Source organism: Dermatophagoides pteronyssinus, unplaced genomic scaffold (genome assembly GCF_027571235.1).
Source record: "Dermatophagoides pteronyssinus isolate colony J.1.1.1.1 unplaced genomic scaffold, Derpt_VIB-CSIC_2022.12 sq0036, whole genome shotgun sequence".
Taxonomy (NCBI): Eukaryota; Metazoa; Arthropoda; class Arachnida; order Sarcoptiformes; family Pyroglyphidae; genus Dermatophagoides; species Dermatophagoides pteronyssinus.
The window spans coordinates 123813-136530 of record NW_027461560.1 but is presented as its reverse complement, the minus strand read 5'-3'; the positions used below and the strand labels follow the sequence as shown (position 1 = coordinate 136530).

At 28.4% G+C, this 12718-nt stretch overlaps 1 protein-coding gene and 1 long non-coding RNA gene across 2 annotated transcripts; both read right to left on the bottom strand.

Annotated features, from left to right (window-relative positions):
• LOC142645997 (uncharacterized) lies at positions 1 to 1158 on the bottom strand. Its single transcript, XM_075823780.1, has 2 exons — positions 435 to 1158; positions 1 to 340 (listed from the first exon to the last, which is right to left on the bottom strand). The coding sequence occupies exons 1-2, from the start codon at positions 1105 to 1107 to the stop codon at positions 36 to 38; spliced, it is 978 nt and encodes a 325-aa protein (XP_075679895.1). The 5' UTR covers positions 1108 to 1158; the 3' UTR covers positions 1 to 35.
• Positions 1159 to 4351: 3193 nt separating this feature from the next.
• LOC142645992 (uncharacterized) lies at positions 4352 to 6190 on the bottom strand. Its single transcript, XR_012847000.1, has 2 exons — positions 6043 to 6190; positions 4352 to 5446 (listed from the first exon to the last, which is right to left on the bottom strand). It is a non-coding gene; the product is annotated as an uncharacterized LOC142645992 (long non-coding RNA).
• Positions 6191 to 12718: the final 6528 nt, after the last annotated feature.

Sequence of the window (12718 nt, the reverse complement as noted above, 5' to 3'; positions counted from 1 at the left end):
ACAAAACGTTCATTTTATTCATTCATTTCATGGATTCAATAAATATTACTAACCAATTCGGTAGACATATTTAGTATAAAACTATCATAACGAATATAGATCATAAAAAATATTGCAAAAACTATATAATTCAATGCAGATATTGTTAACATAATAATATTATTTAGTTTTTGCAGTCGTTGATATTCACAAAATTTATGCCGTAAATGTATTGTTTTCCAATCATCCGATGTACGTACTAATAATTCAATCCATGTTAATGGTATTGCCATTGATAGATAAAATATTGCAAATATATAGAATAATATTTGATTATAATTCATAAATATGGCAGCTAAACCTAAAGTGTTGATGTTAATGTGTTAATAAAGGGTGGGAAAAACAAGAAAAACATAATTAAAAAATGCTGAAAATGTTTATCCAGACAAACGTACAGATAAAATGATTACCAATCAAAAGTGAACGATCAAATAATGATCGCATATTATTACGACGTATTCTATTATCATCATATTGATATTTTTCAATTGAACATAAACGACAAATATGACGATCATAACAAACATCAGTTAAATAGAATATTGTACGCCATGTATGACCAACAATTGTTGAATCAAATTGTTTATTATTATTATTTTGATTTGATTTTAATGTTTTATTCAATGTTTTCAATATATTCAAACGTAAATGTATTGTTTTCAGTAATGATTTATTCCAACCAAATAAAATTGCTTTTGTTTCTGGTGCTGCTGTTGGTGCTGGTGCTGGTGCTGCTGCGGATGATGATGATGGTGAATCGGTGGTCCATGCAGTTTCATTACCAATCACTTTTTCACGATTAATTTGATTTTTTCGTAATAAATCGATTGATAAATGCCAAAATTTACGATTCCAATCGATTACAATACGTATAAGTAATGTTGTTATTATATCATATAATAAAAATATAACTGATAAACAGCTAAATATCCATGCTGTACCTAATATAAATGTCGGAATAATTTGATCATCAAATAATTCAATCGGTATCGGGAAAAATGAATCACTTGCAGATACTGGTAATGATGAAATATGTGATTGTTGTTGTTGTTGTTGTTGAATGAACATTATTAGTGTTTTTTCTTGCTTCAATCATTTTAAAAACAAAAACCAAATGAAAAAAAACGTAAAACAAAATTCATTGATTTTTTAAATTTTATTATTTATAAAAAGAAAATATTATTAAGAATTTAAAATTTATAAAAAAATTTTTAATTTGATTTGATTAAAATATGAAAATGAATTATGAAAAATTTTGACTTGAATTCAATAATTTTATTTAATTGCAATTTACACACAAAAGACAACGTTCTCGACCCGGTAGTTTTTCAATTTTTCAATTTTTTTCGATACCGTAACGTTGGCAAAACATCAGGTTTTTCTAAGGAGCTTACTGTTGCATTATACATTGATTTCAATTCTTTGCCAATATGTCATATTTTCTCGCCTTTTCTGTTTCTGTTTCCTTTAGTCGGTCCTTATTTTTATACATACTTCGACTATCCATTTCTTTTTTGCAGCCATAGTGTTTGTATAATAATAATAACTAAATGTTTTAGTTCATTATGTTTTTTCCCATTACTTCGTCATCAAATCCGCCACAAATGTCAGTTAAGATTTTGTTCGATGTACCATTCTGCTACTGATAATATCGCCAGTAATTCGGCTTGAAAGACTGTACATTCGTTAGCGATGCGTTTTTTACGGTGTAAAAGATGTTATTGTCTCTTATTGCCACGAAGGCCATTTTACAAAAACAAAAAAAAACAAAGGAAACAATTTAATGATAAAATCATTTTATTCAACCATTTAGTAATAAAATTTTTTAAATATTGTAAAATGTACAATATTGCTTATATTATCAGATGTTGTGGTTGTCGTGGTTGTTGTTGTTGTTGATGTTGTTGTTGTTGTTGTTGTTGTTGTTGTTGTTGCTGTTGTTGTAGTTGTTGTTGCCGGTGAATCAATTTCGGGGCGGTAATGCCTGCCCCTTAGGATTCTATACTTTCTTTTCGCGTTAACATCTTCGATCCACTTTATAATTCGCTCGCGTTTGCTCTCCATTTTGGTTTTTCTTTGGATTGCTGGAGAGTAAATATGACGACGGTCATTATTCATTGAGTATAACACATCAATCTCGTCAAAATCGCGAATTCATGATTATATTTAAATTATTATTACCATCATTTGTAATTGTATTTTCTTCTTTCTTACTATTAAAATAAAACTAGAGTTATTTCAAAATCCGTTACACTTCACAAGATCACTGATCATGAATTGATAACTAAGACAAGAACCATGATGACAGCGTTTAGAACTGATCATCCTGACAACTTTTTTAATCATTCCAATTTCAAATAACAAAAAATAATGAAAACAAAATTTAAACAATAAAAAGAATTTATTTAAACATAAAAAGAATTCATATTCTTTCAAACGTTGTTAGTTTCTGTAGTTGTTGTTGTTGTTATTGTTGTTGTTGTCGTTGTTGTTGTTTCGGTTTCTTCTGTTGATGTTGTAATTGTTGTTGTTGTTGTTGTTCTGGTTCTTGGCCTGGTTCTAGTTGGATGATGCTGCAATGAAGGAGCACGATTGTTTCGGCCCCTGTTTCTTCGATTATTTCTGATCATATCTCTGATCAGTCTAGCTCGAAGTAAATCTTCCAAAACTTCGTAATAGGTGTTTCTATCAGACATTTTGCATAATATTTGCGTATCTGATGTTTTGGGAGAGTAATTATGATTTTCATTATGGTTCGTTTAAACATTTATATATCAAATTTGAATTATTATTACAAATCGAAATTCATTAATTAAGTAATTTAAATTTGATTCAATTCATTAGTGACCAACATAAACATTTAATCAAATTCTGATTGTTTGAATCAACAAAATCATCAAAAAATTCCACACATCTACAGAAACATTCAACCATTGTTATCAGAAAGTTGACCGCAGCTTATTCAAATCGAATCGCATGAAATGATTTTTATTTTTCATTTTTTGTTTGTTTTTGTATTTGAAATTGATCGCAGCAATATATACGCTATTTTTTCCAATTGGAAAATAATCCATTTTTCGATTAAAATTCACACAACAAAAAGAAAATCACTTCATTCAATTAGAATAAATGATAGTAAAAAAAAAATAGAAAATACATTCAAAAAAATTTCAACATAATTGTAAATTCATTCATTTATTTATTCAAACATTCATTCTAAATTGTAATCAGCAAGTTGTAAATTCGAATTCATTGCGGTCGAAAATATACAACGTTGCTTATGTTGTTGTTGTTATTGTCTGTTGTTGCTGCATTTGCAGCACTTGTTGAAGGTTGATTTCTCATATCCTCCAAAATTTTGTAATAGTTTTCAACCATCTCATTGATGGTTGGAGGTTTTTTTTCGGTTGTTGTTACGGTTGTTGTTGCGGTTGTTGTTGCGGTTGTCGGTGCTGCACTAGTTGATGCAGCACTTGTCGATGCTTGATCGACCATTTGTGGTGGGGGTTGATTATTTCGACCCCGAATGACACTAGGATCATTTCTTTCGTGTCTTTGATTCATTTCATCGATAATTTCATCACGAATTTTATAATAATTTTCCACCATTTCATTAATGGTAGGCATCTTGGAAATGTTTTTTATCAGATTGTTGATATTTTTAATATAAATAAAATTGATTCAATTAAAATATCCGTAGGATTTGTTTTAGATATTTTAAACTATAGTTCGTTCAAACATTTATATATCAAATTTTGATAATTATTATGAATCAAACTTTATTATTTAAATAAATTAAATTTTATGATTTGATTCATTCATTCTTAGCAAATAACAAACAATTAACATTTTTGTAACTTTTGTTTAAAATTAATTATATTATTTTTTTTAAGCATGAACATTTTGGATAATCCATAGAATAGGATGACGAAATGTTTGTTTTTTTTCAGTAAATTCTTACTATTTATTCCCCATGTTCGGACACAAAAAGCAAAGCTAACATTTCTGATTCTGATTCCTTTATGTAATACTTAAACATAAAGGTCCAGAAAAAAAATCGATACAAATAGATTCAAATGAACGGTTGAACAAATTGTTTTTTTTTCAATCTGACAAAATCACAATAATAAATATATTTCTTGACTAAACGATAAAGATTAGGAATATTAAATTTGGAATGAATACTAGACCCATGGTGGTTTTGATACCTCCATGTAATGTCTTTTCATAGTTTGGCTCGTAATTACAAAATTTAATTTTTGGTTTTGCTATGTGTTTATTTTTTTTATATAAAAAGAATAAAATGTAATAATTGATTTTTGATTTTGAATTTTATTTAATAAAAATTGATTTATTTTTTATCATTCATTCTTTGTAATTTCGGCCACGAAGTATTCGGCCGTTAATGTTATTGTTTGCAGTTGTTGGATCTGCAATTGTAAAATGAACCGGGCTCGGTGGAGTGTATTGCCGGCCATAAAAAAATTGGGTTTTTATTCGGTAATTTGTTGATTTTGAGAGATAATTAGCATTGATGGGTTGGAGGCATCGTCTGCCATTCAATTCATGTTGGCGAAATGATTCCAAATTTAATGGATAATCTCGTATCCACTTTAGTATTTGTGCATCTGAATTTGGTTTTGCCATTTTTAAAATTGCTAAATTGATTCAATAGTATTGTTTTAATGAAAGTTTTTCGTAGAGTGATTAAAAAAACAAAAAAACAAACAAACAATTTTCGTAGCGTGATTAATAATAATAAATTAAAATTATTGATCGTTGAAATATCAAATTTTGATAATTATTATGAATCAAAATTTATTATTTAAATAAATTAAATTTGATTCAATTTTATTTATTTTATTTTATTCATTCTTAGCAAATAACATTTTTGTAACTTTTGTTTAAAATTAATTATATTATTTTTTTAGCCTGAACATTTTGGATAATCCATAGAATAGAACGTAACACCACCATTTCAAATTGAGGTTGTAGGGCGACCATGGAATAAGTGCCAGGTCTTAATCGGGACATTTTTTCATGATCAATTTCATTTGATTGTAATAAACCAAAATATTTTTATTTGTCTTTCCTGTTACGATAAATGTATTTGAAAATTTAAAAAAGTTTTATTGTTGTATAAAAAAACTACAACCGATGAACAATTTGGTATTTTTAAGGATTTATTAATTATAACTTAGATGTATAAAAAACAAAGATAAAAACAAATATCAATGTGATGATCTTTCACCCACTTGAGTAATTCCGAATTACTAGTTTGGTTATCCTCTATTGATTCAAATTTTCGAAACAAATGCACTGGATAAATAATGATCATTTAAATTGTAGAATGTGCAATTGAACAAAATATGTTGCGGACTTTGATATTCGTAACCACACTCACATTCTGGTAAAATGATAAAAAAGAAAATTAAAAAATTAAAAAAAAGTTTTGTTTTTATTATATTTCAAGCGTAAAAAAGATAGAAAATAGAAAATTGAATTTTTTTCATTTTTTATTGTTTGTTCTTGTTGGATAATACGAATTCAATTGAATGATTCTATCGATTTGCTCGGCCGATTGGGCGTAGTAGTAACGGCCGCGAATTATTCGGCCTCTTGATTCATATGGTTTCAATTGGCGTGGATGATTTTTCACCCACTGAATAAATTCAGGATTGCTTGCTTCCTGGTTTTCCATTTTTTTACTTTGTTCAAATTCACGGAATAATTCCAAATTTTTTGGATAATCTTTTATCCATTTGAACAATTCTAGACTTGCCATTTTTATTTCGTTTGATTTGATCACGTTACTTTAGCAATTTTTGATTTGTGTTAATCAAAAGCTATCAGGATTGTAAATATAATGATTTAGAATAGTTCTTGTGTGTTATTTTTATATCAAATTTATAAGTATTATTATCATGAAAATTATTCAAATGAATTTAATTTTTTTCAACAAAAACAAAATCAATTCAATTTCAGCAAAAATTCAATTTTTACTTGGTTTGATTCGTTGTTGTATCACATTCGTTACGTGATGGACTTTATTAAAACCAGAAAAACCATTTAGCGAATTTGTGAAATGAGGTTCTTGTATACAAATAAAAATACAAGAAAATAAAAATAAAAACACATTGAAAATGATAATTTGATTTGATTTGATTGTTGTTCCGGGTAAAAAATAGAAAGAAAGAACGAATGAAAGTGATTTGTAATAACGTAAACGGAAATTATCATTCATGTAGCACGTGACATTCGTTTTAGTGTGATAAAAAAAATTGTTAAAATTTCTATTACTATTGTCACATGGAAACAACATGTTGTATTAATAACATGCTGTTTGTTCAGACACAAACACACTTCCTTTAATACACTGAGTAGAGGAGTTCGTAAACAATGTATACATAAAATTTACAAAAATGAACTGCCGCATGAATCAAGCAAACAAATACAAAGATATAATATAATATTATATTTATTATGATATTTAATGATGAAAAAAACAATTTTGATTTTGAAAATATTTATCAATTTTCATCACTATCATTATCGGTAGTTGGCGTTGGCGGCCATTGATTTGTATTTTTTGCGTCGAATAAATTTCGACGAACACTTCTTAAATTTATCAAACGGCGATTATTTCGCCGTGTACTACCACTGCGATCATTACTCGAAGGCGTTTCGATTAAAATTAGTCGCCTTCGGCTGCGTGATGCATTAATCTGCGGTGCACTTATTAGTTCTAATCTGATTCGATTAGGATTGAAAAAATTTTGGGATAGGTAATGTTGTAGGAAAAAATTCACGGAAATTTGAATTTGTTTCTTGAAAATAACTGGTGAAGAATTGATTTTTCATACTTTCACGAATAAAAATAAATATAAAAATTTATTTAAAAAGTGATTATCTATATATTAATATAATATAATATAACGTAATAATCTTGATCAATTTTAATCACTTTCATCTTCCGTAGCTGGTGACGGTGGCCGTTCATTTTTATTGTCGAATAAATTTCGACGAATTTGGTGAAGTCTTGGATAAACCAAGCGGCCATTATTTCGACTGCGATTCACGCTAGTCGGTGTTTCTATAATTGCTAATCCTCGCCGATTAGCAGACACGTTGATTTGCGGTGCCCTTAATAATTCTTGGCTCATTACTCTCGCAAATGGCACCGGCATTCGCGGAGTTACTGGAGATGTTGTTGTTGTTGTTGTTGACGTTGTCGCTGTTGACGTTGTTGCTGTTAATGTTGTTGTTGTTGATGTGGTGGTTGTTGATGTGGTGATTGTTGATGGATCAGCATCATGTAAATCCATCAATTCACGCTCCGATTCATATTCATCACTATCGCTGATATATTTCGACGAAGTTGGATGTTTACTTGCCATTTTTATTGAAAAAAAAATATTTTTTTTATCGATATGATTCAATACTTTCGATTTTTTTTTGGATATTGCAAAAAAAATCGAGTTGGTAGTGTATTTTGATTTTAAAATTCAACATTTCGGACATTTATATATAAGATTCAAATTAATATCAAATTTAATTTATTAAAAAGATTCCTTTTAATTTAATTTAATTTGATTTGATTTACAAATAAATAAATGTATTGATTATAAAAACGACAACTGAATAGGTGTTTTTGCTGTTGCTGGTGTTCTCGTTTTCATTGTCGTTGTTTTTCACGTGTTTTTTTACAAACACACTTCCTTTCCTTTCACAAATATCGTAACATGTAGATGATATTTCAGTTCCAATCATTTTCATATCATTTCAAACAACAACAACAACAATAAACGGGATTGATTTGTAAAAAAAACACGTGAAAAACAACCCAATTAAGGGGCGCTACTATAAGAATTTATTTTGGAAAGAAAAAAACCGATGATTATTATTTATAAAATGTAAAATTTGGACATCATTTTACAAAGAATATTAACAAATGATTATAATAATAAATAAAAAAAACAATTCAAAATTTTGTGAAAAAACTAAAAAATTTTAATTGATCGTTTAATTATGATCAATTTTCATCACCACTAGTTGACGAATTCAGATTTCTAGCATTGAATAAATCACGACGAATTCTTGCACGTCGTGGATATACTAATCGACCAGTATTGTCGCGTGGTGTACCATCACTCCATCGACGATACATATCTAAAATAAATTCATTACCACCCTCAATTTCGGTCGATGGATCTTCAATCCACATTAATCGTCGCCGATTTCTTGAAATTTTCATTCTGGGTGCCATTAATAATTCTTGATTTTTGGCTTTCAAGAGTGGCACAGCCATTCGTGGTGGTGTTTTCGGTGACATTGATAAGTTCACTTAAAGTTGATCAATTACTGAATTTGATTCTGATAGTCATCTAATCACTATCAAGTTCAACAGGTTGTTCGGTAGAATTTTCGGAACGTTCGTTTGACATTTTTATTAACTGTGTAAATAAAAAATATTTAAAAATAAAATAAACGAATTAATTAGAATTTTGGATTCAATAATAAAAAAATTTGGATTTTTGTTATTGAAGTTTGGTAGCGTAAGAATGTTTTTAAAAAATTGGTTCGTACAAACATTTATATAACAAATTCGAATAATTATTATCAGGAAAGAATTTTATATTTTTCATTGAATTTGATTAGATTTACTTGAATTGATTGATTCGATAGTTATGTTTTTTCACTTGTTTCACCATTGAAAATCACAATCAATATGATATGATATGATTGGAAAGAGAAAAGAGAGAGTCACAGAGAGTGAGATAAAGTGAATGTAAAACCCAAAAAAAATTCATTATCATCATAACAGGTGGATGACACATCAACAACAACAACCAGAAAAAAAAATAAAATACAAATTTCTAATCAAATTTCATATGCGATATTTCACGATTCAAGATTATCAATTTTTTTTTCTACAAATTATCAATCACTACCACTACGAATGCCAAGCATAAACACACACACACACACATACACCTGACATAATCTAATCTAATCTTATTTGAAAAATATGAATATTATAATCAAATAACTAATGATGATAAACTGATAATGATGATGATTGTGAAAAACAAAAAAATTATGTTGTGTCATTCAATATTCAATGTTTCAACGAAATTCATTCGTTTTCTTACGAAAAAAAAGTTCAACCGAACACAAGAATATTTTTTACGAAAAGCTAATCAATCAATAATTTGATGAAGAAGAAACTTTTTGGCTGGTTTTTCGAAATTAATTAATTCAAGTGGGGAGAAAACGAATTCAAAATCAAAGTCAGAATCCTTGTCAGAATCTCATAAGCAGCAACAGCAGCAAAATATAAACAGAAACTGATGATGTAATTCATTACCGGTTCGGTAGGTTTTTTCTTTTTGTTTTTTTTCAGCCATCATCATCATAATCAAGGCTTAATAATCCTTTTGAAAAGTTGATGTGGATGATGATGATCATCATCCATCGAAATGATGTGGAAGCTGTCTGGCGTTTTTAACCCTTTTTTCACATTTGTCCGTGTTAGTGTGTGTGAGAAAAATGAAAATAAAAGAGAGACGGGGAGCTCCTGGATAGCATCAACTGGATAGTTCATTTATCATTTACATCAGAAATTCGAATGTTTTGGTGGATGCTAAATTCAAACCAAGCGCGAATAAAGAAAGAAAAAAGAAAACAAAAAGAAAAACAAACAAAAAAACTTTTTTTTGATCATCGATAAAGGATTCAGAAAAAGTTTCAACGAATTTTTTTTTGTTGCATCAACAAGTTTTTTATTTTTACATTTGATTTTTGATTTGATTTTTTTCAATATTTCGGTTATTCAAAATCTTATTGAATTTCATAATTTTCTTTTCATTCTGTATGACTCATATGATCAAATCACCTGTATATTTGACTTATTTTTTGTTTGATAAAACATAGGTCACACCATGTGTGATTACCATGGAAATCACACAGAGTTCAATAAACAGAAGAAAAAAAATGTTTTGTTTTTGAGGGGGAAAAAAATTTGTCAAAACACTTACCATAGAAGAATTATCATTGATTGAAAATGATTCTTTTTTCGGTGATATTGTTGTTGTCATTTTTTTTTTGTGCGTTTTTTCGATTGAGATCACAATTTTTTTTTCGAATAATTTTACAACACAAAGCACAATTCCATAAGCTGAATATTCAGTTTTGTTCAAAAAAGATGGATTTTTTTCATTCGGGCGCAAACCATTAACCTTTGCTACTTGCGTAATAATGATCGGTCGGTCGGTCGGTTGTTCTTCCTTGTTTTTTTATTGCCGAAATGATACTTGGATGTACTTGATGTGTTTGATGTTTGAATGAAAATGATTGGAAAAAGCAAGGAAAAAAATAATATCACTATCATTCGCTATTCTGGCAGCCGGCCTTTTTCAAACTTCTTCTGCATCTATCTATCTATCGTTTTCTCTTTTTCTTTCTCTCTCTCTCCGAAATAAAAACATTCTCTTGGATGCTATGAGAGTGAATTAGATAGACAGCAGAAAAAAACGCGCGCGGATACTGAACTAAACTAAACTAAACTAAACTAACTTTACTTGCTTGGTTTTGCTATTACATATCAACACAACCATAGTTTGATGAAATATCCAAAATGTGATAGTGGATGGTAGTCAATCGTTGATGTTAAATTTGATGTATTATGATGAACACACTCTGTATATGAAATAATAATGATGATGACTTCCATTGCCATGTTTTAACTACCATCATATTTGATGATGATGATGGTCTCTTTTTCTGGGTATGGATAGATTGATGATTGTCAAATTGAATGTTGGTTAACTTTCCAATGTCTAGTTTGCTTGTGTGTGTGTTTGTCTGTTATACACCAATTAAAAAAAAGATTCTAAAATTAGTCCAAATTTGAATATATTGGGAAATGGAGAGTTATTTTTATACCAAAACAACAACAACGACAACAACAAATCAACTAATGAATTTCATTTTTTATGTTTGTTACAAATCATTTAGCAATGAAATAAATGGATGATGATGATGATAGAAGAAATAAAATGTAAAATGTAAACGAATAGATCAATTGATGCATTGGTTCAATGATTTGTATTGCGATTGTTATTGAAAAAAATGACTTTTTTAAATGTTGAAATTGATATTTTTTTACCACAGGTAATGAGGTTTCTCTATTTCTCTCTCTCACCCAAAACAGCACACCCTGTATCAATGTTTTTGTTTTGTTTCTCCAGGTTTTTTTTGTTTTGTTTTGTTTACTATTTACTATTGGATATTACCATTACTATTGTTATTTAAGTTTTTTTTCTTCTATTATTTACTTTGGTTTGGTTTGGATTCTATGGATTTCGTTCGTTTTTTCAGTGCAAACAGACAAACAAACAAACAAACAGGGAGTGAAAGAGAATCCAATCTAACTTGTGTGTGTATGTTGAAATAGTGATATATCACCGATATTGATATTGATAATGATCATTCGTTCGTTGATTTAATTTACATTTTTATTTTTCTTCTCTTTCTTCTATTTGATGATCATATTTATCTTATCAGGACATTGTTTGGTTCTTTATCTGCTAAATGCATATAATTCTATTTGAATGTGTTTGAGGAAACACTGAACCATCAAAAACAAACAAACAAACACGAGCCTTGTATTTTATGATGTTTGACGAAAGAGACAAAACAAAAAAAAACCATATCAAAACAATTTTCCTTCTTTTCTTTTTTTGGTTGGTTGTTGTTCATCAATTCTTTCTTTTGTTTTTTTTTGTTTCTGGGTAAAAAATAAGCTAACGAAGCTAATTTTCTTTTAATTGACAAATTTTTTCTTTTTACGACAATATTCCCCCATTCATAGAATGTTTTTCTTTCTGGATTGTTTTAGATTTTCCTTGTTCAGCATCATTTTCAGCTAAACTCAGACTGATAAGTTTTGTAATTAAAACAAAAAAAACAAAAATTATTGGCTAATTTTAATTGACTTTTTCTTTACGGAAACAATAATAAATTGTCGTCGTCGTCTTGGTCGTCGTCATTGATGTCATCAACATTATCCGACATCGAATTGTACCATCGTTATTGTTTTTTCTATGTTTTTTTTTCTAAGTACAATGTTTATCATTTGAAAAATCACAGATAAAAAAACACCAGTCAATCAACCACCCACCTAAAAATGAATGAATGAATGAATGAATGAAAGGCGAAACAAAAATCAATATTTAACACAACCAAACAATTCAGTGCAATTCTCGATTTTTATGAAACATATTAAAAAAAACTGGAAATGCACCAACAAAATCGACAATACAACCCGAATCATTCATTACCATATTGGTCAATTTTGTTTCAATTTCATTAAATTTCTGGGAATTTTTTTAAAAAGGAAAAATAAATAAATAAATAAATAATTGTTTTTTTTTCCAATGACGACAATTCATTCATTCATTCACAGAGATTGATAAAATCAATGACGGTAATGAAAAAAAAATGAATGAAAGATAATGGAAAATTAAAAAGTATTACAAAAAATTGAATGATTCTGTTGTTGGTTTTCTTCTCGAATTTTTTTCTCTCTCTTACTGCTGATCACTGTGGTTGGTCATTTATCATATGAATAATGTATCATATGATTGACCAAATGATAATGGAATTTATCAACAACAGC